This window comes from Amblyomma maculatum, chromosome 2 (assembly GCF_055883805.1).
Source record: "Amblyomma maculatum isolate TAMU_Amacu chromosome 2, ASM5588380v1, whole genome shotgun sequence".
NCBI classification, from domain to species: Eukaryota; Metazoa; Arthropoda; class Arachnida; order Ixodida; family Ixodidae; genus Amblyomma; species Amblyomma maculatum.
The window spans coordinates 202001774-202029428 of NC_139345.1; the positions used below are offsets into that span (position 1 = coordinate 202001774).

General features: G+C 48.9%; 1 protein-coding gene across 3 annotated transcripts in view; it reads left to right on the top strand.

Annotated features, from left to right (window-relative positions):
- LOC146201075 (monocarboxylate transporter 12-B-like) overlaps positions 1–27655 on the top strand; it is a 109669-nt gene that overhangs the window by 58906 nt on the left and 23108 nt on the right. For 2 of the 3 annotated variants that reach the window (XM_084595619.1, XM_084595620.1), the window contains one exon: positions 22265–22810. In XM_084595619.1, the coding sequence (XP_084451745.1) occupies positions 22543–22810 (268 nt within the window). In that variant the 5' untranslated portion in view covers positions 22265–22542. Of the gene's footprint in view, positions 1–11929; positions 12265–22264; positions 22811–27655 lie in introns of those variants that run through there. The other variant, XM_084595622.1, reaches the window with a different exon arrangement.

Consider the following 27655-nt stretch of genomic DNA (forward strand, 5'->3'; position numbering starts at 1 on the left):
CGGCGCGACTGGGATCCAGCGAGTTCCATCAGGGCAATACACGTAGCGGAGTAAGATGCCATCTTCGAGCTTGAAATTGCGAAGCTGTCGGCGAAGCCTAGCATTGGGAGGGTCCGAAGCGCCGATAAGGCGCTCGATGATAGGACGGCAGTAGGCATCGGCTAATTGCTGTGAACGGAGAGCGTGCTTGTTCCCAGAGTCGTCAAAACAAACGGTTGTGATATAAGTCGGGCAAAGAGATGCTCGGCTCTGGTCAGAGGTGGAAATGAATTGGGAAGAAAAGCAGCAAGTGGATTCCGAAAGGGGACAGCGAGAGAGAGCGTCGGCGTCTTGGTGTTGGCGACCAGATTTATAAGTGACGTCGAAATGATATTCTTGCAGGCGTAGAATCCAGCGGCCAAGTCGGCCTGTCAAATTTTTGAGTGAAGACAACCAGCAAAGAGCATGGTGGTCGGTCACAACTGTGAAGTGCCGACCGTATAGGTAAGGGCGAAATTTTTGGACTGCCCAGACGACAGCAAGACACTCCTGCTCGGTAATGGTGTAGTTTTTCTCAGCTGGAGTGAGAGTCCGACTGGCAAAGGCAATCACTTTCTCACGCGATGTTGCATCACGCTGCAGAAGTACAGCGCCAAGACCGTGACCACTGGCATCGGTGTGCAGGATAGTTGGAGCGCTGTCACTGAAGTGGCCAAGAACAGGATCTGATGTGAGGGCGTGCTTGAGGTCATTAAAAGCAGTTTCGCACTGCTCAGTCCACACGAAAGGGCTGCGTGCTTTTAGTAGCTCATGAAGTGGTGCAGCAATAGTTGCAAAATGCCTTATAAAACGCCGGAAATAGGACGCGAGGCCGAGGAAACTGCGCAAATCTGTAGTCCGTTGTGGACGAGCAAAGTTCAAGACCGCGATTATTTTTTCAGGATCAGGGCGAATGCCGTCATGGCTGACCAGATGTCCCAATATTCTAATTTCCTTCTGTGCAAAGTGGCACTTCTTGGTGTTGAGCTGAAGGCCTGCCGAAGCGAGACAGGTGAGGACTTCATTCAGGCGCGTGAGATGGTCATTAAAGGTTGCCGAAAAGATAACAATGTCGTCCAAGTAACACAAACAGGTTCTCCATTTTAGGCCACGAAGTACAGTGTCGATCATTCTTTCAAATGTCGCTGGTGCGTTACAAAGTCCGAAAGGCATAACGTTAAATTCGTAAAGGCCATCGGGTGTTGCGAAAGCGGTTTTTTCTTTGTCGTCCTCGTGCATAGGTATTTGCCAATAACCTGAGCGAAGGTCCAAGGTCGAGAAATATTCGGAGCCTTGGAGGGAGTCAAGGGCGCCATCGATTCGCGGCATCGGATATACATCTTTGCGGGTAATTTTGTTGAGTGCGCGGTAGTCAACACAAAAGCGTACCGAGCCGTCCTTTTTTTTAACTAGCACTACTGGGGAGGACCACGGGCTTGTTGAAGGACGAATTATATTGCGATGGAGCATGTCATTTACATTTTCTTCAATTACTTTTCGTTCAGAGAGGGAAACCCGATAAGGCCGTCGGCGAATGATAGAGTTACCTTCAGTAATGATGCGATGGTGTGCAACACTAGTCCGTCCCAGAGGTGTGGAAGTGGCATCAAAAATGGCTTGGTGGTGTCGAAGCAATGTCAGCAGTTCTTGGCGTTGGTTCGGCGGGAGTTTAGGATTAATAGTCTTTGCGAGAACAGAAAGAGAGACGTCTGTCGAAACACGTTGCTGAGGCGGAGGGGCGGTGAGCACCATCAGGGAAAAAGGTTGAGCATCCACCATACAATTCAGAGAAGTTCCTTTTGGGAGCACGAGGGATTCATGTGAAGTGTTAGTGGCCACTACTGTCGCTGAGCCGTTGTGGAACCGGACAAGACTTGACGGGAACGCGATGCCGCGTGGAAGATGACTATATGATGGTGCAATGAGTACGTCCCCGTCAGTGATGTGGTCAGAAACAACAGTAAGCAGTTTTTCGCACTGAGGAGGCAAAACAGTATCAGCGGCGGCAACGAGGGGATGATGTCGTTCAGAAAAGTCAGATGAAAAATCGCTGTCTGTCATATGGATAACACGGTCACCACAAGAAATTAACGCTGAAGCGGTTGACAAAAAATCCCATCCGAAAACATGAGATGCGCACAAGGTGAGAGCACAGCAAACTGCACATGATGGCGGATTCCGTCGATAACAACTCGTACGGTGCACTTCGCTGAAGGGCGCAAAGGGACGTCATTGGCTCCACGGAGTTCAGGCCCATCATATGGGGTTGTCACTTTTCGCAAACGGTAGCACAAATCAGCGTGAATGACAGAAATTGCAGCCCCTGTATCAATCAAAGCTTCAACCGGTAAACCTTCAGCGATAACAGCAATCACGTTATACGGGCGATCAGGAGGACTTTTAGTTAGTTCGCAGAGTGCAGTTTGACCTCCGGAAACTGCAACACTTAGTTTTCCGGATGGCGGACAGGGAGAACGGTTGCGGGGCGGAGAGGGGAAACTGAGCGGCGGTATGGGGATGTGGATCGGCGTCGGGATACATGGTTCCCACGAGGCTCAGAGGAAGATACTGGAGGTGGGGAGGATCGTCGAGGTGGGCTTGGAATAGACCGCCGTTGATAATATGAGGTTGAAGGCATGTCGCATTCGAAGGTGTCGTAACCACGGCGCTCGTTCTGGAGGCGGCGACGACAGAAGCGGGATATATGTCCTCTAATACCACAGTAATAGCAGACTGGTCGGGGGGGACGCCAAGGTGCGTAATTGGGTTGTGTAGGTTGAGCCATCGCCATTGCATTGACGTGATTGTATGTTGGTGCTGGTTGGGGCGGGGGAACCAAAGAAGGGGAGGATGCAGCGACGTGCGCGTAGGTCGGCGCTGGGCGGTTTGCAGAAGGTTCGGTTGTCATAGGGCGGCTGATGGTAGCTAACTCTTCTTTAATCATGTTACGGAGAACGGCGTCATTAGGAGGTGCGGAAGAATGATCGCAGCCATGTCGACAGAAAGGATTGAGGGCTTGAAGCTCCTCGCGGATGATTGCTCGTATCATTGCCCGCAGATCAAGGTCAGCAGAGGTCGGACCAGTTGCGAAGCCGGGCTGTAATCGAGAGGACTGCAGCTGGTCGAGGCGTTGACAGGTCGTAATAATTGAATCAACACTTGAAGGATTCTGGGCAACTAAGGTGTGATATGCCATAGCATTGATCCCTTTTAAGACGTGGTGCACACGTTCAGGTTCCGTCATGGTGGGGCTAATGCGCCGACAAAGTGCAAGAACAGCCTCTATGTAAGACGCATATGATTCATCGGGACCTTGAAGGCGGGAAGCGAGCTTGTTTCTCGCGATCTCAGACCGAATTGCCGGGTCGGCGAAGTATTGGCGGAATTACTGTTTGAAAGTGGTCCAGTTAGTAGTGTGGGGTTCGCGATTAATGAACCAGTTTCTGGCGACCTCAATTAGATAGAACGAAACGTTGAGGAATTTTAAAGCATCGTCCCACCGGTTATAGGCACTGCAGCGGTCATATGTGTCCAGCCAGTCATCCACGTCTTCGTCACGACGACCAGCGAACAGCGGTGGGTCGCGTTGACGTGTGGGCAGAGTCGGAGGCATCGGTGCAGCTGAGGTAGAGGGTCCGGCCGGGTCGGGATTGCTCTCGGTGGACATGGTTATGGTTGTAGTTGCCAAACGGCGACCGGAACGTAGCTCCAGCGAGAGGCAGCAAGGGGATCGAATTCGACCTCCACCACTTGTAAAAGAAGGCTAGGTTGAGACGGCAAGGTCGTGACGGCAAGGCCAGCGATGCCTTGTCTAGCGTTTTTAATCCGGTGACAAAACCCAGGCGCGTGCCGGAGCCGGCGCCGCGGGACGATGATGATGGTATGTACAAATGAAAGAGGAAGATCATGGCATATACAAATGAAATAACATCCACGGAAGGCTCACAATATATATATATATATATATATATATATATATATATATATATTTTTTTTTCTTCTACTTTGTGTTTAATTACCTTTCCCCTAAACAAGATTACATTACTAATTTCTGTGATTATCCAAGTAAACATTAAAAAAAAAAGACAAAGTAACATCCCCAACGCTTTCCTAGGCCTCGCCGACTGTTGGCTTTCTTTCCTTTATATATATATATATATATATATATATATATATATATATATATATGCTTTTTTTTTAAGTTTTTTTCAGGAGCTTTGCATCCTTTAGGAAATGGAGAACATTGTTAACTTCGACCAGTGTATTTTTTCGCAACAGTAGGCTGGGATGGAGAGGGACCTGTTCTGTGTAAAAATGTGCAAAATATTTTTTCCTCAACTTCTCTAGTTCAGTGCATGAACGTAGGGCGTGGTTTATTGTTAGTTCACCTCAGCATGAAGCTATGTGTCAGATGAGTCTGTCCGATGCGAAGACGACATAAAATGACTTCGATGAAGAGTTTTTGGTGACTGCACGATTTTCATTCATCAATGATCGGTTTGACAAGGTGTAATTTATTATTAATTTTGTTATTCCATGAGGTCTGCCATTTTACTCAGTTTTCTCTTTACAAGTCCTAGAACAACTTTATGTGTTATGTTGACTGGCTGTATTTTAGTATGACGGGCTGCTGCAGCACATGCATCAGCTCTCTCATTACCACTGATTCCAACGTGGCTTAGTTCCCAACAGAATTTAATTGTATGCCCCTGTGTTTCTGTGGCTATTATATCCTGAATGATGTCTCCGATTAGAGGTTCTGTAGCATTTCTATGATTTAATGCTGTGATAACGCTGAGAGAATCGGTATAAATGATGCTATTTTCAAAACCTGTCTTTAATATTTTTTATACTGCCAAAGAAATAGCGTGACATTCAGCTGTGAAAATGGATAATAACTCCGGTAAATGCGCTATTTTTCCCAGTTTTCTTGTATTACAGCACTTCCAACGTGAGATACCGTTTTAGACCCATCTGTAAAGAACGCTGTGTAATCTCTGTATTTGTCATTTAGTGCCGAGAACTCTTGTACTATCTGCTCATGTGGTGTTTGTTTCTTACGGAAGTGTGTCAATGTAAAGTCGTGTACAGCGGGGATGTGGTACCAGGGGGGCAGTGGACTGGGTTTTCGGGCAATGTGTGGAAGATAATCAAGTGTCTAATTTTTAGCATATCTGTTCGAAGCGAAGAATTAATGGTCTGATTGCTTGAGGTTTGTTGTTAGACAGGGTTCTAGTTGAGCACTTTGCAACTATGGGGTAGCAAAGGTGTTTTGGTAGTGAACGGATCTTAAGATTATGTGAACATGTTAGCATGGTTCTTCTACCTTCAAGAGATGGCTCATTGGTTTCCACATAAAGACTGCTTATAGGTGATGTCCTGTAGGCTCCGTTTAAGAGACGCAAACCTGAATTATGTACAGTGTCCAATCGTTTCAGATATGAGGGTCTTGCTGAACAATACACTATGCTACCATAATCGAGGCAAGAGCGCACTACAGAGCGTTAGATATGCAATTGGCACAGCCGGTCAGACCCCCAATGTTTACGTGAGCGGACCTTTAATGTATTGAGAGCTTTAAATGCTTTCTGTTTTAGGGCATTTATATGGCAGAAGAAAGAGAGCTTTCTGTCAAAAGTTAAACCGAGGAATTTGTGTTCGTGTTTTACTGGTAGTGTAATTCCATTCAGGCAGATTGTGGGGACAGTGTACAGTCCTCGTCTGAGAGAGAAAAGGATGGCTACTGACTTTTGTGTGGAAAATCTGAAACCATTTGTATCTGCTCCGTTTATTTACTGTTAGCTGTATCGGCCTTCCACATGTTGCTACGGTGGCTGATGTGCATGCAATTTGCAGGTCGTCAGCATAAACAGAGTACGCAATGGACTTCGGGATTACCTTTGCTATAGACGTCATTTTTACAATGAAAAGAGACGTACTTCAAAATGCACCATTGGGGCACACCAGTTTCTTGTGTGAAGTTTTTAGAAAGGATGTAACCAAGACGTACTTGAAAAGATCGGTTATGTAGAAAGTCGGTTAAACATTTTAGCATCATGCCGTGAATTCCAAGCTCTCCTAAATCCCGTAGGATCCCAAACCTCCATATGGTGTCGTAGGCTTTTTCGAGCTCAAAAAAGATGGCAAGGCAGTGTTGCTTATGTATAAACGCTTCTCGAACTGTACTTTTCAGCCAGACAAGGTAATAACGGGTGGAACATGCTTTCTTGAAACCGCACTGCTAAATGTCCAGCAGTTCTCGAGATTCGAGAACAAACATCAGTCGTAAATTTAGAATGCTTTCAAAGCACTTCGCTAGACAGCACGTCAAAGCTATTGACCTATAACTGCCTGGGGAGTTTAGCAACTTCCCAGGCTTCAAAAGAGACACTATAATAGCTTTCTTCCAGGCCTCTGAAATTTTCCCGGATATCCAGATTTTATTAAAGAGTTTCAATAGTGCTTCAACTGAGGTTTTAGATAAATGAGCTAACATTCCATAATGGATTTCATCGGGCCCTGGAGCAGTGTTTTTGCCTGATAACAGCACTCTTTTTGATTCTTCAAGTGTTATTTCAGCATTAAAGGTTTCATTTGCACTACCAGACATTGGAAGTTTTGGTCTTTCAGCTATTGATTTGTACTTTAAAAAAGAATGCGTATAGTGCATCCTCAAAGGTGCTGTCAGAATGGCGACTACTGAGCAGACACCTAATACAGATTTGTCTAAAGCTGCACTCGTAGCCTGCTATTCAAAGCTTCTATTCATGATCTAGGAGTGCATGTAAAACTATTCTTATGCTTCTATCTATGCGCGGGCATAACTAGTGTCGCTGTCATCAAGTGACACTTGTCTTTATCGTCATGAAGTTAGTGGCAGTTTTTGCAAAACACACTAAAAGCAAATTGAGTTAAACGAATTCAGTCAGTTTGGTTTGATCACACTTAATCTGAGAACGTTCACAAGATAAATTCGTTGAGCAGCCAAAATCTGTATAATATTGACATGACCTTACTTCCAGGATAGTTCAGAGTAGCTCCAGTGTTGTCTAGCCCAAGCAGATGTAAGCACATAATTCTGTAGACACGTTCGCTCTGCAATGCACCGTTAGCACCAAGCTTATTTTAGTCAATACTCCACCCAAGGACTGTGATAAACTAGAAGACGTATTTTCCTTAATGCAGATTACTGTACGTACAATGTTCACATTTCTGCGTGCACCGAGTAAGGACACTTAAGGGGTGGTAGCAGGTGAGGTAGTTGTTTGTGAACAATTAATTAAAAAGGAAGTCGAAAAATGTTGCCGGCCGTGGTAATCACAACCTAATATCTCAAGCACCCGAGCTGCGGCCGGTGGAAATAAAAAAAGACAGGAAAGGATAGTGGGGAGTGCAGAGGGGAGCGATATGCAGTAAGGACAGGGCTTCCAGGAAGTCGGCCTAGAGTAGTGGTTTACTCGCTCGGCTGGGAAACAGAAGGATAGGGGTTCGAGTCCTTGAAGTGGATTCACTTATTTTTCTTAACTTCTTCCTAACGAGGACACCATGAGGACCACTCGTGCAAGATGACACATTCCTGACGAGGCAAGAAATTTTTCTGCATTAAAACCGTCTCGAAAGCGGCACATCGCCAAACGAAGCGCCTCGCAGTATAAAATTCCCGCCAGTGAGGGCGCTGAGTGCTTGCCCAACCGAGATTTCGATCCCTTACACAGGGGTACTCAACGTCTGTGATTACAGGGGAATCCGATTTCGAATAATCTACTGTTTAGCCTCTCCCATAGCCTCAACACCCGCTATAGAAATTATAACTCAGTACGGTAAGAGTGCGGACTAGTTGCTGTTTCATGCATGGTTGGTATTAAAAAAATCAGCGCCTGTGTGTCCTCGTGTAGTAATTGTGTCTTTTGCCGTGTGGCGCTGGTATAATACAAAATTGCCGAACTCGTCATTATAGCTCTCGGTAATCGCTATCAAGTCAGCATTGATGCTATCAGCACAAGGACGTTGCTTCAATCATTGTTTTCCATCGAAGAACACAATGATGCACGCTTTAGTTCTGATATTGGTGTCATCTGTGATAAAGACCGATAACCCATGATCAGGAATAGATGTAAGTATAGAATGGTTACGCGCTCCGTTGCGGCCTTGTCACCTTCGTAAGCAGCCGCCTAAACGCGGCTTTGTCGGCAAGGGAAGGGAGCAGTCTTTCCCTCTGGCATATAATCAGGGCGGTCGCTTTCCTCAAGACGCTTCCTACTTCTCCTTTCATCAGGCTATTTTACCTGCATGTTCGGAGAATGCTTGCGCATTCTTGAGCATGGCCCGCATAAATTTTGAGGGCATCATTGTGTTGGCCAAATGAAATTGGCTTGAACACCACTTTTGGAAAAATTCGGATGAGGTAAATTTTCGGGCGTCTAGACGGCGAAATTAATGGGGTGGCCCACCTATATTTCGAAGTCACCACTGAATTTGCCATACTCAAGTCAGGTTGGAGACCACTTTTGCTCAAATTCACATGAAGTCAAATTGTGGGGTGTTCCACCTAAATTTGGAAGTCACCACAGGGTACCATACTCAGGTCAGGGATTAATTTTGGCGGCGGCCCTCCTAAATTTTGAAGATCACCCCTGAGTTGGCCACACTCTAATAAGGTTGGACACTGAATTTGGTCTGATTCGGGCGAGGTCTAATTTTGGGGGTCCGTAGGGCAAAATTCCCCAATCTAAATTTGGAAGTGACTACTGAATTAGCCTTGCTCAAATTAGGTTATAGTCATCGTTAGACACCAGAGGTCAAATTTTAGATGTCAGGAGTGCGAAATTTTCATGTGCTGGTGCGGACAAACACTTCCTGGGACACATGCCGGTCCTGTACAAGGGCTTAAAGCGCGGAGAACTCGTCTCATTAAATCTTGTTCGCTGCCCGGATAACGGATAATCACTGCCCATGCCATGTTTCGGGAAATCGGTGCCTTGGTGTTAGCTCTCTGTTTTGGCTCGAGGTCCCCTCACGGTTGCTAACAACTGGAACTGGCAGCAACCCACGCATCCCCGGAAGCACCGCTTCAGTCTTCGTACGGGCAGGAATCCGCTCCACCGTCCGTGTACATCAGACAGGTCCGTGCCGTGCAACGACCAAAGGCACCCGCCGAAATTCTCGTGTCTCTTCCGCCGTACTTATCCTTTATCTATCCCCGCTGAATCGCCGATCACATTCCGGCCCCGTTATTGACAGCTCGCTCATGCGCATTGGCGCTGCTCGTGCATGCGCGCGTAGTTTGAAACATTAAGAGGGGCCGTGGGGACCCCACAGAGGATTGAACTGAGCTTTTCGATATGACATGTTACGCCCTTCTACGTTATTTGCTAATTGTAAGCAATACTATAGGCTTATATTGCAGCATATTCTTTGATGTGACGTACGCGATATTCGTAGGACATTATTCGAATATTCGGTGCTTCTTTAGTCATAGTCTTATGCATGCGTTGGTAACGAGGTATCGTTATTTGCTGATGCTTTTACATCGACGTTTGCGTCGTGCTTTCATGGCTGTGTCGGCGGACCTTTACACGTGTGTGCACACAAGAAGAGCCATCTCCTTGGCCATCCGGCTGGCAGCTAGATGTTTTTCCAGAAAGTGTCGACACACACGGCGACAAGGATCTAATAAAGATGCATTATACAACGTACAACTGTCACTTATGGTCTGGCGATACCACTTCCCTCCAGCTAATGGGGGCAATGTTTATGACACCGCATTTCCGATGGAGGTTTGTAATGCAATCGAAATAAAATACCTTCGGTTAATATTCTTGGCTTTGGAATAAGCTTCACTGGGTTGCATGTTTATTTTTGCATTAATTGGTATTGGACTTATTCGCCCGACTGTAATGCTTCGGTTCTGCGGGTCCACAACAAAACAAAAAGACTCAACCTGTGCAATTGTCTCCATTTGAGGGTGTCATAAATGACCACCTCAACCAGTTCGGAGAAAAAATAAATCCATAGCAACTGCCATCGTGAATGTTTTACGTTTTCATGTCGTTTTAGCAAGTTGAATCCCGTAGTCAGGAAGTCGAGGTGGTATTCACTCTGTCACCAATGTGTGCTGGTGCCATTTGGGCCGCGTAATTTTGCGTTCTGAGCTCTGTGAAACCCGCGATGGAATCGCTGCCGAGTTTACACTTTAACCTCGGTTCGTCTTGGTTTCCGCGCCTAGTAGGCAGGATTACATTTTCCTTTCCTGCGTGTTCTTTTCAGGGAACCTTATACGCGCTCCCTTAGCGCCCCCACGAATAGGCATATATTGACCGATGTGGCAGCCTCGCCGAAACGCATCTCGTTACCCTGCAGTTAGCCACAGAAGTGAAATCCAAAAGCAGGTCTTGGATATAATATTAATTGTCACTGAGGACAAGGCATCACTGTCAAGGTTTCTTGACAGTGAAGCCGATATTGGGCGCACAAGAAGCGTCTCGTGTACCGCATGTGTTTGCTTCCCCGCATCACGCGATGAAGATGTTGCATAGCTATTACCTAGTTTCACCACATTATAAGACTGTCTTGTGGTGGAGTATAGAGCCGCGAAGTTGATAACCATTATCACATGCAAGAATAACTGCACTCTTGTTAAAAGCTAGGACGATAAATTATTTAGAAGAATATATGCAGAGTAGCCATTCTCGAAAGCAATCTGCAAATGTCTCTGTGCAGCCGCGGCCTTCATCGTCAAAACCCTGCAACGGAACTAAGCGAGAGAATTTAGGAAAGGGCAACGTTCAGGCAGTTTCCGCGCGTTTTTTTTTTTTTTTTTTTTTGCGTATTCTGCCTGCGAACTGTCACAGCTTCTGCACTGCCGGCAATTAGCGTCTTCGGTCATCCGCCGAGCACACGCGACGAGGCTATTATTGCAGCAGGCAAGTTTCGCCAGCACGTGCGTCCGTGCAGACTGCAATCGTCGTGGCCCTACCGCGTGTCGTTGCGCCATGCCGCGGGTGGCGACACTTTTTCCGACGCATTTATTTTACTGTACTTGCTGGGGTGGCGGCTGCTTTATGTGTCATACAGAGGCTGGCTGGCACTCCGCCAAATATATTCCTTTCTTTTTAACGCGCTTCATCGTATCTTACCACTGCGCCACACCCCTGGTTCTGACGCCAGGGAATGCGGGGCAAATCTTTCGTAACGCCCGATGACGTCTGCTCTTCCTGGCGCAGCGCGTTCTCCGCGAAAGTTGATGTCCCCAACTGATACCGTCGTCTAGATACTCACGTGAATCTATCTCGTGTGGTAGACGTCATGTTCGTCGCAGAGAACAGTCAGTTGGCTTCTGTATTTCCGACGTGTACACGAGAAGACCCTACGAGGCCCGTGGGACGATCACGGCTAGGTAGAGCTATGGTTTAAAGGGGCGTTTGCAACGCTCACGCCTCCTGATGATTCCTCCGGGGATGTGGAGTATTTCGGAAATGTTGAATGGGCCGGTGCTTCTTGGATAGCTGTGATGTAAACTGAGCAGTGCTGTCGAGGCGTCACGGGCCAACGACACGTGTGCGCCTGTCAGCCATACTGGGCCGAGTGCGATGACTCTGTCGCACTTGGTGCGTCATTGTCGGGCTCCATAACAGGTGTTTCGGGCGTGTATTACCTTAGTATTCAAGCTCTAAGAGGCCGCGTGAATCCTCGTTGATCCCTATGGGCGGTGCTGAGTGGCCGTCATCCGCCGCCAGCTCTGACTGTGCTCGGGTAGTGGCTTCGGACTCTGCGCTACGTCCCTGCCTCCTCGCGGTCACGAGTCAAACGGCTTCCGTGAAGGGCGTCTGTTGCCACCGGCAACGTTTGCAAGAGCTGCCGGCACGTTCCGCGAAGACGGCCGCCGGGTGCGGAGCGCGAGGAGGAGCGCAGTTGCGGGGCGCTCCCAGACGAGGGCGACGGAGAGCGCGGAAGAGGCTTCTGGCCAGGGTCCAAACAGCTGTTTACCCGGAGAGATGCACAGCTGAGGAGGGAGGGCCGTCTTGCGTCACGCTTCTCTCTTGCTGGTTGTTTTTGACCCGACCCTGTGGCAACTAAGTGGAGGGCAGTGATGCAGCACCCGTCGCGCACCGAAGCAGTGCACCCGAGGCACCGCCACACTCGCACAGCCGCGGCGGATGTCACGCGAGCACTCCGAGCGCGTGGTCTCGTGAATCGGTACACTGGCGCGCCGGCGTTTCAGCGGAGCTCCGGCCGCCCCTTGTCAAGGTAGGCCATCAACCTTTTCGCTCTTCCGCCTTTGCGGACAGCCCGCCTTACAGACTGCCGTCCTGTATCCGGCCTGTGAAGTCTCGCGACAGCCCTATGTGTCACGGCCTTGTACATCCCAGGATCACGTGGACCTCACTGCTCACGTGCATTCATTGACGTAGCGGCAGCTTTCCCGTGGTTAACTAGCCCGACTCCATTCAGTGTCTTATGAAGGATTTGAGCCGAGCCACACGTGCCAACGGAAGGGGCCGAAGCTGACCGCAGCCGGTGCGGTCAGCATTTCTATACAGCCTTGAATCATACTCAGCCAGCTTTATGAATTTCCTGACAAATAATGTGCATTTGCAGAGGCTACTGGCGGGATGGGGGGAGTAGAGGATTGTGTTGGCAAGGTGTCACGCGCAGCAGGTGCAATAACGTCAGTTCTTCTAGAACGTAGCTGAAATAGAATATACTTTTCTTTTTCATCCGCGAACGTCTAAAGACAATGGGAACAATACCGGCGTGGTAAAACAACCATTGTCACATCCGTCCGTCTGAGTTGCGCATCGCTTTCGCTTCTTGACCCTCGGATTTTTCTCGAGGGGCGCGTTTCGTCATGCCCTCCCCATACCGAGCACGTTGTGAAAGGCTGTGCAGATGACAGCTTCTGTCCTTCCTTCCGGTGGGCCTCACTTCGAGTTTCAAGGCGCTTTTTTGCGAGAACTTTTCAGGGTATCATTTCTCCAATTGTGCTACTGTTGAATTCCGTGCTCGGAAGCTAACTGGAGTGATATCCTATAATATTCGTGGGAGCTTGTAAACAACCGTTCGGCTGCATGCGCATGCAGGCGGCGTCATTATGTGTTAACGCATGCTCATGGGTTACTGCATCACGGCGCGTACGCAGGTGCGTATATTTTTGGCACCTTCCATAAGCCTTCCATAGCGCCTGAACTGCTACGACTTTCTACTGTGGGAGGCGGTGGCCTCACTGTAAACGCGACTGTGCTATCGTGGACCTCGGAAAGGACTTGGGCGATGGCGGCAGTGTGCAGCGCTGTTGTCTGATGCGCACTATAGCTGGTGCAAAATAATCCGAAATGCAAATGTGCTAGAAACGACGAAGACGAGAAGAACAGAGCGACAGAACAGGAAGTGGCCATTTTCCACTGTGCGTCTCTTGTGCGCCTCTTCGCCTGGCTTTATACGGGGTAGCAGCACATTTGGCTCGTTCAGCCAAAATCTGTCGCCGTGCCTCAGAATTGAGAGAAACGTGTTGAAAAAAATATGAAACTCAATGCGTTAAGTTTGTCACCATTGTGGCTCGACCCAAGCCTCTGCATGGCAGGCGCGATTACTAACACGAAAGTTATTTTTCTCTTTATTGCTTTTATTTCACGAAAACTACAGACTGGTAGAATCGTTGACATGCGGCACATGTGTTTATAAATAGTTCAAATTGGTTGTTGCTGCCAAGCATATTAGAGTAGCTTAGTGCACGCATTGTGATGCCTTGACATGATAAGATGTGTTTGAGATATGTATTCATGTACCCGGTACAACAAAAGAAAATATTTTATTAATTTGAACAAAAATTACCAACCGCCCAATGAACAGGTGCTATCTCGGTTTCGCATTGCATTTGCTACCTGCCTTTCATCCGGACGAATGGAAACGCGCGATAAATGTCGCTATTTTAGACATGCGTAGATGTCACAAAAACCTGCTCATCAGTCGCTTGGGAGAATATAACCCATTAGTACCCAGTGTCGCGAATTCCCGGCTTATAAGTTGTCTCAAGACAGCATTGTCATCTACCTCAATTTCCAAGTCACTGCCATTCGTAGTCTCTCAATCTCCTTTTTCTTTAGGCTTGTTTCGTCTGCTACAACCAGTCATTTTTTAGCACCGCATTCCAAACTGGAGTTGGCAATATTAGTTAAGTCAGCTCCAACTCGGTGCTTAATTTCCCACTAATGGCGGGATGCCAGTTTTTAGAACTTTATGGCCCAGGCATAATTCTATTGATTTATGAGGCATGCTTTGTTCATATAATCCCTCTATAGCAGCACTATATGCATCTATGGAGCAGTAACATATAAAAACGTTAGTATTTTATCTCTATTTTTTTTTTTGAGGCCAGTTACACCATGTTTGGCGCAGCGTGCGATGTCAGAAAGCCCACTTAACGAATTTTGCAAGGTGCCTATATCGGTAACTTTGTCGTGGTATATGAAAATCTCCTCCTCCAAAGTGCACGAAGTCAGTGCATGCGGTTCGGTTGCTGCTGAAAAAGCCAAAGCTTCGGGAGTGCATTTGCGAAGACTCAGCCGATGGCGCAGTAGGAATTGCCGCATGCGCAGGTCCGTAGTACTCAAAGGCTGCCGGCGAACGACTACCCTTCTCCAGCTTTTATACCAACTAATTCAGGCCTATTTGATGACGGGCTATTGAATGCACAATGGTGCACCTATGCTACAAGTGCCACTGAAGCAAACAGTCGCGGGCAGAATAATACAGACGATTGTTCGGCTGCCAAAAACTACCCTCGCATTGCGTAATGGAGATATAACGGTTGGTTGCATTCATGCGCAAGCGCACAAAGCGGCCCCTACGTATGCATAGGCATCGTCAAGTACAGCGGTAAGAGCGGTCCTGTCGACTTCCTACCTGTACAGAAGAAGACCTGGCGCCAGCGCGCCGGCACGAGACGCGAGCACCAGTCGTTCGAGTCAGCGAGCTACGCAGCCGTGCCCCCGCTACCGCGATGCTAGGTGACGTCATCCAACCAACCGCTTGCCACCCGCAACCTGTCCCGGTGCGCTTCGTCAACGGGATCCCGCCATTTTCAGTGGCACGGACGACCATGATGTGGAAGACTGGCTGTCCTCCTACGAACGAGTGAGCGCTCACAACCGGTGGGACGACGGCATGAAGCTGACAAATGTCGTTTTCTGCTTGACGGATGTGACGAACCTTTGGTTAAAAAACCACGAATCGGACCTCGCCACCTGGTCCGCTTTCAAGACATCTTTTATTGACATCTTCGGGTGTCCGGCCGTGCGCAAACTTCGCGCTGAACAGCGTCTTTCCTCTCGCACCCAACAGCTCGGTGAAAGCTTCACTAGTTATATTGAAGACGTCCTCGATCTATGCAAGCGCGTCAGTGCATCAATGACAGAGACTGAGCGCATCAAGCATGTGCTTAAGGACATTGAGCTAGACGCCTTTCACATGCTTGCAGCCAAATGCCCCACCTCTGTCAGCGAGATCATCAATATCTGCCAGAGTTATGACGAACTACGCCGAGGGCGAGTCTCCACTCGGCTGCCCTCAACACAGGCCGCGACTCTTAATAACATCGACGTAACGAGAGAAGTCAGCACTTCTCTCCTGCTCCAGATCCGACAGTTCTTCAGGGAGAAGGTCGCCCAGCAGCTGTCGCTGCTTCCCTCTGCTCCGAACCCGCCATCAAATCTGGCACCGACACTTCAACATCTCATCCGGGAGCAAGTGCCCGAGGCCATGCCATCAGTTTCTCATCCGCCTCCCGTTGCAATCCCTGCAGTTGCAGCGCCTCCCGTTGCAGCGCCTCCCGCTGCAGCGCCTCCCGCTGCAGCGCCCCCCACTGCTGCGTATCCTGTTACAGCGCCGCTTACTTAGGCTGAAATAACCCGACAGCCGCCGCCAGTGTTTCCTCCTTTTCGATCTCCCCCTCGAGTCATCCCCATTCCTGCTGTCCGCCGGCGCCCCAACGTTTCCAACTATGGCGAACACCAAACAACTTGCCAATTTGCTACGCCTTTGGCATCGCTGCACACGTGATGCGTCACTGCCATCGCCGCGTCATGACCTCTTTTGATGAAACCAACCACCGAGCATACGCCTCCACGGCATTTTACCAAAACCCCTACTTCCGAGCCCATCGACCCCTGTTCGTCGTCAATCTCCATCTCCGCGTCGCCGCTCGGTGTCTCTCATGAAGCGTCATTCAACCCCGCCGCAGGAAAACTAGTGATCGCAGTTCAGAGGCAAGAACTACATTTTTGACGGACGATCTAAGCCCTTGTTTTTCGCCGCCGAATTTGATAACAGTTTCCGTGGAGGGCATCGATGTTCTTGCCCTTGTTGACACTGGTGCTACTGTGTCCGTGCTAAGCGAAAAATTGTGCCGCCGATTCCCAGCTCATATACATTGCGGCAGCCTGTACAGTGAGAGTTCGTATTCAGGGCGCTCTCTACATCATTGAATTCATCGTTCTTTCATCATGCTCTCACAACGTCATCTTGGGCTGGGACTTTCTATCCCAACATCAGGCCGTTGTCGACTGCACTCGTGCAGAATTAGTGCTGTTTCCCCCCTGCATTACTACGACGACCGACACCGTTCATACCTGCGCCAACCTCGCTGTGGCTGACGGTGTTTCAATCCCGCCATGTTCTGCCGTTCTTATGTCTGTTTTTTCCGACTCTCTTTCCGACGGATCTGTCATCTCTACGCCTTCCGACGGCTTCACGCGTCGGCACTGTCTACCCCTGCTTTTTTCCGTGCTTACTGTTGAAGCTGGCTCTAGCGCCATCAATCCATTCAACTGCCCGTCCTCTCGTGGTGAGTGTCTGGGACACGTCCAACTCTTTGCCTCGATGCTCGAATGTGACAACTGCGATGATACCCCTTGCCATATACCGGTTGCTGCGCTTACTGCTACTTCTGTATTCATCTCCAGTAGACATCTTCGCCAGCTCTATTGACAATAAGCTCACGCCGACTCAACAGACCCAGCTTCTTGCCCTGCTTGACCACTTCCGTGCTTCCTTTGATTTGTCGCATCTTAATTTAGGCCGCACATGGGTTGTTACACATCGGATCGACACCGGTACCAATTTGCCCCTGCGCCAACGACCTTACCGCGTTTCCGCGACCGAACTTCAAATCATTGAAGAACAAGTGGCCGACATGCTTAAGCGTGGCGTCATTCAACCTTCCTTGGGCCTCTCCCGTCGTTCTTGTCACCAAAAGAGACGGCTTCATCCACTTTTGCGTTGACTATCGGCGGTTGAACAAAATCACTCGTAAGAACGTCTATCCTTTGCCGCGTATCGACGACGCTCTTGACTGTTTACAAGGCGCAGACTTTTTCTCATCTATGGACCTTTGTTCTGGATACTGGCAAGTCCCGCTTCCCAATGCAGACCGTGCCAACACAGCTTTCGTGACGCCAGACGGACTGCACGAATTCAACGTCATGCCGTTCGGGCTGTGTAATGCACCTGCCACGTTCGAGCGCATGATGGACAGCATATTGCGCGGCCTCAAGTGGGAGACCTGCTTGTGCTATTTGGACGACATTGTTGTTTTCTCGCCGGATTTCCCGACGCATCTCCCCGATCCAGCTAAACTTCGTGCTGTCACTGCGTTCCCAAAACCATCCATGATAAAGGAACTCCGAAGTTTCATAGGCCTCTTCTCTTATTTCCGACGCTTCAACCGCAATTTTGCTTCCATCATCGCGCCACTGACAACCCTCCTTCGTGGAAGCAACGACCTCTCCGGCTGGTGTTCTGCCTGTGACGAGGCGTTTAGTACACTGCACCAATTGCTTACCTCACTGCCCATATTGCGACATTTTGACCCTGATGCTCCTACTGAGATCCACACTGATGCAAGCGGCACAGGTATCGGTGCTATTCTGGCGCAACGCAAACCCGAGTGTGCTGACTATGTTGTCGCCTACGCGAGCCGCACCTTGACGAAGCCGGAGTTAAACTACTCAATTACGGAGTGTCTAGCCATAGTTTGGGCGATAGGAAAATTTTGCCGTTATGAGTACGGCCGACCCTTCGAGGTCGTTACGAACCACCATTCTCTGTGATTGCTGTCCTCCCTTAAGGATCCAACTGGGCGCCTCGCTCGCTGGGCATTACGGCTTCAAGAATATGATATTCGTGTTGTGTATCGATCTGGAATTACGCATACCGACGCCAACGCACTGTCTCGCTGTCCGCTACCCTATGGAAGTGCGACGACCAGCCGCAAATGGCTGGTCGTCATTCCTCAACACTTGCGTTCCGAAATCTGCACTTCATTTCACACTGACCCGCAAGCCGCTCACGCTAACGCATTCAAGACTTATACTCGGCTTCGCTTGCGTTTCTACTGGCGCGAAATGTACACCTACATCTGCAAGTTCGTTCGTTCATGCCTTGATTGCCGGAAGGTCGCCCATCGCCATTCCATCGGCACCATGCAGCCTCTTACTTGCCCATCAAGACCGAGTAGGCATCGACCTCTACGGCCCACTTCCCCACACTGCAACCGGAAACCGCTGGGGCACTGTAGCGGTAGACCATCTCACCCGTTATGCCGAAACCACCGCTCTACCTGTTGGTACGGCACGCGATGTTGCCACCTTCATCTTACACTACTTCATCCTTCTTCACGGAGCGCCACGGGAATTGTTGAGCGACCGGGGTCGTGTATCCTTATCTGAAGTGGTTTCCTCCCTCCTGCAGCAATGTAATATCACCCATCGCACTATTACGGCCTACCACCCGCAGACTAATGGTCTGACTGAAAGATTCAACCGAACCCTAGGCGACATGTTGTCGATGTACATAGCTGCCGACCATTCAAACTGGGTCACATTGCTACCCTTCGTCACGTATGCATATAACACCGCCACGCAGACCACTACGGGGTTCTCGCCATTTTTCCTATTATATGGACGTCAGCCATCTTCGCCACTCGGCACCATACTTCCTTACCGGCCCGATTCTTCTGAAACCACCACTGTGTCTGAAGCCTCGGGATACGCTGAGGAGTGCAGGAAGCTCGCCCGTTCACTCATTCACTTATGTCTTCCGACCAGGGCCGATAGAAAAATCGGTTTGACTCAGCTCACGCCGCCGATAGCTTTCTTCCGTAAGCCCGTGTTTTGCTACATGTGCCTTGTGCGTCACCTGGCCTCTCCTCCAAGCTACTGCCGAGATACCAAGGACCCTACCGCGTCCTTTTGCGCACCTCACCCGTCAATTACATTGTTGAGCCCGTCACGCCTTCGCCAGACCTTCGACGACGTGGGCGTGAGACCGTCCATATTTCTCGGCTCAAACCGTACTACGACCCAGACGTGGTGTTGTCCCCTTAAGTCGCCAGAATAGCTCCCTCTTCTCCTGGGGAGGGGAGGGGGGGGGGGTTGTAAAAAAGAAGAAGACCTGGCGCCAGCGCGCCGGCACGAGATGCAAGCACCAGTCGTTCGAGCCAGCGCCTACCTTGCAAGCGCCTACCTGCAAGCCTCGACAGCCATAGCAAACAAGCTCGCCTTGCAACTAAGCTCGTTACATACCAAGGTTTTCTTTTGTTGGTCCTCGGCAACGTTGTTGCGCGCTGAGTGTTCTTCGTTGGCGTTAATGAAGCGTGGTCTTTAGACCTTTTGGAACTGGGAAAATACTTATTCCGGAAGGGCATTCTGGGCTAACGAAATATCGGCGCATCATGCGTCTTCGGCTTTTTAACGAGAGCCTCAGCCACCAGAGATGAGACGCGGGCCGTAGAAAAAGCAGATGTCATCAGCTCTGCGCTGGTACTTGACAAGGCCCCAGAGGTTTTGCACCTTACCTTTGCACGAGTAATGCTGCCTCTACTGTTTGTACATATGTGAACTCCATTTACAAACTTCATTCTCCAACGAGTGACCTTTATTATTCTTGACACTCCACCAGGTGAATTTGAGGCAATCAGACATGTCCAGATTATGTGAATTATTGATCCAGCTGCGTCGAAAACGCCTGCGATGTCACGTAGTTGCCGTTAAACCACTTTTGAAGCTCCAACTCTGCAGGTTGTGGTTGCTGCTTTTATGTCATTGACTGTGCGTTCTGCTGACCGGTTCGTCGTACCTCTTTTGTCCGCTGCAGAATTACTGCGGTGTATGCAGTGACCATCTTAGTGCACTCTTTTCGAATGTACCCATGCTTTGCTGGTATAAGTGGCTCAGCTGCGAAATACGAATCATTCAGGCAGGTCTGTGAGGCTCTGAGTTCAAGCTTTGGTCACCGCCGCCTTCCTCTGTTATTCCAACGTACCTGCAGTATTCCATTTTTTGTCATGTAACTGGTGAAGAGCGAATACTGTCAAATCCTTGCACATTTTCATCTCGTGCGCCGGGAGTTGAAAATTAGACTTTGGCGCTCACTTTTTTTTTTTTCAGCCCAGCTATGGGCAGTACTCACATGAAAACTGTTTTCTATCACATGTTTTTCGAGCACTCAAACGCAGAATTAGAGCGCAATTCTCGTCGTCAACAAAGTATCAATCAAGCTGGATTAATAAAGCGGTTAATCACTGAACGCGGCCAACATACTGTGACTGCAAACTTTTATTTAGTCATTCGTATTAAAAGACTAGTCTATTTGATGTCCTACTTCATGTGGTTTTTGTGTGAGCCCACCCAGCGAATACTTACGTTAAGAATTGTAATACGAATAAATAAATAAATACCATAAATAAATATATATTCGCAATCTTGTAACATGCGCTCGTTTTGATATATCCGCCTCCAAATCTTCAGCTCGATCCATGTGATGAAGACATCCAAACGCAGTGGCGACTCCTCTGTGATGTAAATCAACTGTTACATAAAAGATGCATATTTTTTTCGCAGCGCCGCAGAGCAATAGGCGATGCTGATAACTATTCCACTTTCATTTTCATTCAGTGAAACTGAAAAAAAAAAGCTGAACATTATATGCTTTACGAGAACAGTGATATTCACGCGCAAATGTATCCATTACGCATGCACTGATCATGCTACACGCTTTCTAGCAAGCAGCTTGCAATGCTGCTGATATTTTTGCAAAACAAAATCATTCATCAATGCGGTGAAGTGCAGAGTAATGTGCGAACGAGCCCAACTTACAACCCGAGATTTGCTTCGTTTCTCCCTTTTCTAACGCAGGAGAACAAAACTGGCATGTATGTTTCCTCCCCTTTCTCGGCCGCTATAAACCCACTATCGGAAAGAAGATGTGCGCGAACACTGTGTGCTGCAGTGATGCCTCGGTCCCTGTTACACGCGCCGAGGTCCTTTTTCTCGGAGTAAATGCTTTGCTTCCTTTTTTATTATTTCATAGGGCCTTGTCAACTCGTCCGCCTGTCACTACAGTTTCTGGAAATCTTCGCGACCTTGTTCGTGGAGACACTGGTGCGATAAACTGCGCGCTTCGTAAAGTGAGATGGCAATATCTAGTGCAGGGAAAACATGTCTCAAATGGGCTATACCTCACACAAGAAAAAAACGTTATGTCCTGGCACTGCTATAGCATCAGAAGTTGTTTGCGAGTTTACACCTAGTCCTTCATGGCCCTGTTCCTGGTCGCTGCACGTCTGTCCGCGCACAACCAGACCTCTTTTCGGGTTATCTAGCTGGGTGTTTCCCGAAAGATGTCTAGAGGCTGTGACACAAGCGCAATCAAGATACATGGAAAAGTTTAACTCTCACTTTCATTCGTCTGATATCGCTGTCCTCTAGCCAACGGCCAGCAAACTAGCAAATTTTTTGTTGCAGAGGTCGCCGGCCGCGAGTTTTCTCTTTTCTGCGATGGGGCTTTTATCGTATTAAAAGCGTCGCTAACTGATTCCTCGCCGTTGTCACTTGCGGCCAGATAATTCGAAGTGCGCTGCTGGCCACTGCAAGCTAGACAGTGAAACGACGAGTAATTAATTTTGCGCACGTTCACCTTTCATTTATATGTGATTGGCTTGATACTCCCTTTAAAATAACATGGGAGCGGATTCGAATCAGTCGGGTGCTTATTAACTGCTGAGCCACTGTGTTTGGCGCTTTCGCTCGCAGTAAATAGGTTTAACTGTACGGTTAAGCCTCCGTCATTTTTTGTAGTACCGGCAATAGACGTGCAGTGAAACGCAAGTAACACGTGTGCATGGTGCTAAAGGCATTATTTTCTTTGCTTTCTTTTAGTGCAAGTGTTTGTTCCTCTCGCTCTCCATTTTCAGGCAGCGACTGAACGAGTACTGAGGACAGGACCTGAAGTCGACTGCGCGGTCAGCGCGCTGGAGGAAAAGCCATTTCGACGCTTCAGTGCCCTGTTACCGCCGCAACTAGAGTGGCCCTGTGGTTAGTACTTTGGCTACAGCCACGAGCAGTGCAATATCAGTCCAGTGGCCAAAGGCAAGGAGCCTGCGGCAAACAGGCTTCTTCCACCCCGAAAGCACGGGCCGCTGGAGGGCGCACCGCAGCAGCGTTCGAAGGCTAGAGTCCGGCCATCTCGGACATGGGTGAGCAGAGGAGCACGACGGAGCCTTCGGCCAACGGAGTGCTCAAGTCGGGCCACCAGCTGACATCGTCAGCGCTTTCCCCGCCGCCAGACGGCGGCTGGGGCTGGGTGGTGGTCTTCTCGTCCTTCATGATCCACGTGATCGCCGACGGCGTCACCTATACGTTCGGCATCTTCTACCTGGAGTTTCTCAAGCACTTCCAGGAGTCCAAGGGCAAAACAGCCTGGATCGCCTCTATCATGGTCGGCACCACCTTCTGCATCGGTGAGTCTTCACTCCTGGTACCACTGGGCGGAGCATTCCGGAGCATTCGTTTCTTCAATCAGCTGTCGTGAAAACACGCCGCGCAGGCAGCCGCTCTACTCGTGTATACCGGGCACCAATAACGGTTCGTCTTGCAACTAGTGTGCTGATCTGAAACGATGCTCAAACACGCCAAGATGAATATAGCAAATAGGTAACTGTGAATTGTTCAACCGAATTCACAACTTTCTCGGGAATGTTTGGCGTAGAACTGACCATCATCATCATTCATCATTTATTATACCCGTAATGCCCCGGATGGGGTACTGCATAGAGGGGGAGGGGGGGGGGAGGTAACACATAAAAATAGCAATTGTTCATGGTCTAAACATAGCATGAAAAGACAAAATGCTCAAATACAATTCTAATGAAGGAGGCGCTGCAAATAAAAAGGAAGAGGAAACAATCGGTTTTAATGCGAAATGACATGTGAGGCGTTCTTTGAATCTATTAGGGTCACGTTCAGTTACAATATGCTCGGAAAGCTGGTTCCATTCTTGAATAGCGGCTGGTAGAAAAGACTTGTTAAAGGCGTTAGTAAATCCTTGTAAGCGATGGATGCTCATGGAGATGAACAGACGAGATGCTGTGCGCAATGGTGAAACTAACAGAGAATCGTGGAAGTTTTCGTACAGCTTATGGAACAGGCATAGGTGAGAAATGTTGCGTCTTAGGTCTAATGGGCTGATACCGAGAGGAGTCTTAATACTGCAGATGCTGAAGTGAAAGTCATAATTTGAATACATAAAACGGGCTGCGCGATTCTGGATGGATTCGATTTCGTTAATTAAGTACGTATGATGAGGGGAACAAATTGCGGATGCGTCTTCGAGCTTCGGGCGAATAAAAGTTTCGTGCGCAAGCTTGAGAATGGATGACGGTGATAGCGAAAGTGACCTTCTAGTAACGCCCAGAGTTCTCGACGTGTCAGCAGCTAGTTTTGTGATATGCTCATCCATGTTAGTTAATTGCTGATTATGACGCCGAGATACCTTAAGTTTCAACCTGTGATATGATAGTTGTCTATGGTGAATATGTATAGCGAAATGTTAGAGCGTTTACGTGAGACCTCTATGAATATGCATATGGTTATGTTCATCTCCATCATTAGCAAGATCACGGTAGTATTCCGAGGTGGTCAGTAAGCGGAATAAATGGTTGCATGATTTGAAGGCATGCCTTAAAATCCCTGCTCTTTTAAGAGACAGATTTCTGGCCGATGTCTTTGTCAAAAGCATTGAAGGCACGATGGCATGTATGCCACTACTGGAGAGCTTTTACAACGAAGCGGTAGATATAGGTTCTCTGGCGCACGGTTCTTACAGATGATTTTGAGCGATCCACCCTTGTAAATGTGGCCTCGGTTTACAATGAATGAATAGTGATTAGGGGGATAATAATGTTAGCCCGACCGCGCTATTGCATGAACTGTCCGAGGCATATTAGGGTGGTGTATATGCTACAAACAAGGCAGCATTATTGTTAGCTGTGCATTGCGTCCGAATACATAGAATGCAATATGCCAGTCAAAGCAGCGCTCAAGTAAAAAAAATCGAAGATAGAACATATTTCTGAAGATCATATAAAGCTGGCTTATTTCTGCTGCAGATCTTGTCAAACTGTTCTCGTCGACACGTCTCTACACACCTGTATACGTACGGTGGTGTATGGGTGTCGTCCGACTGCACGCCGACACTCATTCATTCAAGAGGAACCAACCTCTTTTGGGCGCCTGTTGCGGCGACAAGTTTTAAAATGAGATATATTGCGTAAACTTTAGCGCAGTTCATTTCTTTTTGCTTAAAATACGGCGTGCAGTACTGTGCATTCAGTTTTGTACAGCAAGAATCTGTAGTGATATTATTTTTGGGGGACGTGCCTCCTGGAGAGGGGACGCAGTAGAAAAGCAGCGGTATGCAGCTCAAGGTGCCATTGCGTCCACCGTTACAAGCAGTCCACATGACAGCACGCAGCAAACTGAATACAAAGCTCCGCGAACAGAAAGTAAAAAACAGCACCGTTATAGTTAATATTTACACTTGTTCTCACTTATCGATAACATGAAGCGACACAATTGTTTTGCATTTGAAAAAAGAGGAAGGAGAGACAGGGAGAATATGGGGGTGCATGTGAACAGACATCCTTATAGTGAAGAATGTGCCAACGGAGCAGGAACAGTCAGCGCTCGTCCTTAAATGTGTCTTCAAAGGCAGTTCAGTGGGAGAGGACTTGATTGCGCGGGAGCGGAGCGAAGGAGAAAAAGTACAAGGGCCTGTTTTCTTCCGACTCTGTGGCGTATACAAGGGCGTGCATGCTTCCGTGTAGCGTAGTATGCTTTTTGTCGCAACATCAGTATCTCCAGGGGTCTCCGGTAGCGTTGTGTTGGCGTTCACGGAAGCGTCAACAGGCACGTGACCGGCGCATGGGTGTGCCTACTACAGAACTTCACGTGTCTTGGATGCGAAGAGATGCCAGCGCGGCTCGACCGCCTGCGCTGTAGCCGGAGCAACGCTTGGGCGCACAGTGCCCTCTAAATGCTGAAATGTTTTCCATCCATCCACGTGGCGTTCCGAGAAAGTAAGCTTGCCGGGCAATGGCCCTCTTTGGCGGCGGGCCCAGCGAAACACACTGCTGGCCTGCCGCGTGCCCTCGACTGAAGTGAAGTCGTCGGATGAGCATTTGCTTACAAACAGGACCATGGCCTGCGAAAGTACCGCGCTGCATTGCCTCGAGCCTCAGACTATTGCAGCAGCTAAACGCCGATGAATGTACAGCGGTTTAGTTGTCACTTTTTGGGCTCTCGTTGGCAACATTCTGCTGCACGTGCGCACATTCCGCGGAATCCTACCTTGCGCATTCACACTGCAGAACTGGTGGCGTGCGTCACACACTGTTCGCTTTGACAATCGATGCAGTGATGAAAGACGAGTGCGCGCTCTCCCCGGGAGGTTGGTTGGTGCTGGTATGCGTACTGAGTAGTTACACTCTACCCCGGAAGCCCTGACTATAGTGCCTAGAATATATTCTAGGCACTATACCCTGACAGTTGTGCTGACATCTGAGAGCAGCGGTGGCTAGACATGGTGGCTGTAGACGCTAGAAGGAATGAAGCTACAATAGGAGACAGCTTAAAGAACGACACTTGCTAAGTGCCGGTAGGGGTACAAGGTGTGTGTGTGCGTTACTCCGCAAACAATAAACAAACGCCGTTTTGGATATCTGACTGTACCAAACAAGCCAGATACATCGAAATTCGGTGTCATTTTTAGACCTTTATTTAGATACCAAAAATCTTTGAAAGTGGACGACTTTCTGTCGCATAGGAATTGTGTGGTGGTTACTGTAGACTTGGGCTATACTCGACATACATAGTGTGCGCCCGTCTGTTCCGAGCATTGCGCGATTATTACACCAGTGTCATGCCCGGTGTCAGATGAAACCATGGGGCGTCGGCAGCGCATGCGTCGTTCATGACCGGATAATCGCGTGGCCGAATGACCCCGAGATGCAGATCGCTGAATGAGCGCCGCGGAGTGTAGCGTCATGCACCACGTGACCTCTGCATGTTCGGCGCGATGGGCGAGGAGACAATCGACAACTGGCACCATATGTGTGCGGACATGAAAACCTCGCTGTTGAAATGGAGCCGTTGGTATGTAGTCGTCGTGCGCTACGAAAACTGTCCGTCCAATAACAGCTGCGCGGAGGCGCTATGTGTATGTCGCGCGGTCTTTCGCTTGACGATTGTGATTATCAAAAACGGAGCATGCCACCTGTCAAGTTTAGTACAAGGTAGCTTCATCTGCCACTTGGCATGATTGGAAGGTGGCAGAAGATGGAAATTCCCGCCATGCTCTCATATGAAAGAGGAGGTGCGGTGCAGTGGTGTTTGTGTGGGCAGGTGGACTCGCTGACGGTAATAATTAACCCTTAAAGGCGGAGGTGAGGTGTCTCCAATTTTTCGCCAGCATGGAACGGAGGGGTACATTTTGTGGGTCATTTTGAAACACTGCGAAACGGAAAAGAGAGAACGAATACAATATGAACACGTGTAGGCGTATTGTGCGACGCATTTTCCGCTGGCGTAAGCACTTCCACGGGAAGTAAAGTGTGGGACTGGAAGGGGCCAAGTTGATGGCACTATTTTGGGCCTCTTTCTTCGATGTGTACATTGCGTGAGCAAATGCACGCTTCCGGCTCGATACCCCAGCAGCGCGCTCCACGGTGGTCCGACGCTGCCATCTCCCTGTCCTCCCTCTCTGCCTTTCCTCCTCCTCCTCTTCCCAGCCTAGCCATGTTGGCTTGCTGCCATTTGTGCGCGAAGCCTCATCGCCATATGCATCTATGATGCAATCGCAACTGTTTATGTGAGCTTACAGCGTTTCGGCTCGAAACACACAAACATCAGCAACTTGTCGAGACGCGCCGGTCCAATGTTGACGCATTCGCTTGAGTGTTCCAGGCAGCGAAGGAAAAAACGCGAGTTCCCGGAGCAAGGAAGAGCGAAGGCAAAACAATAGCAGCATGACCAGAATGTTCAAACTAAAGGCGGCTAAAATAACAGGGAGGGCATCCATCTCTCCGTGATCAAAGCAATAGCAACAGAGCCCACGATTACGGCGAGTTGATCCACCCCGAAAGCTTCAGCATTCACCTGCCGAGTTCGTCGGTTCACGGCGGCCGCGTTTCGACAGAGGAGAAATGGAAAACACGGAAACACCTCGGTGCACTTCAAAAATCCTGGTGCCGTGGAATGTATCCTCAGACATTTACTGCGCTTGCTCCATTGACCGGCATTCGGTGTTA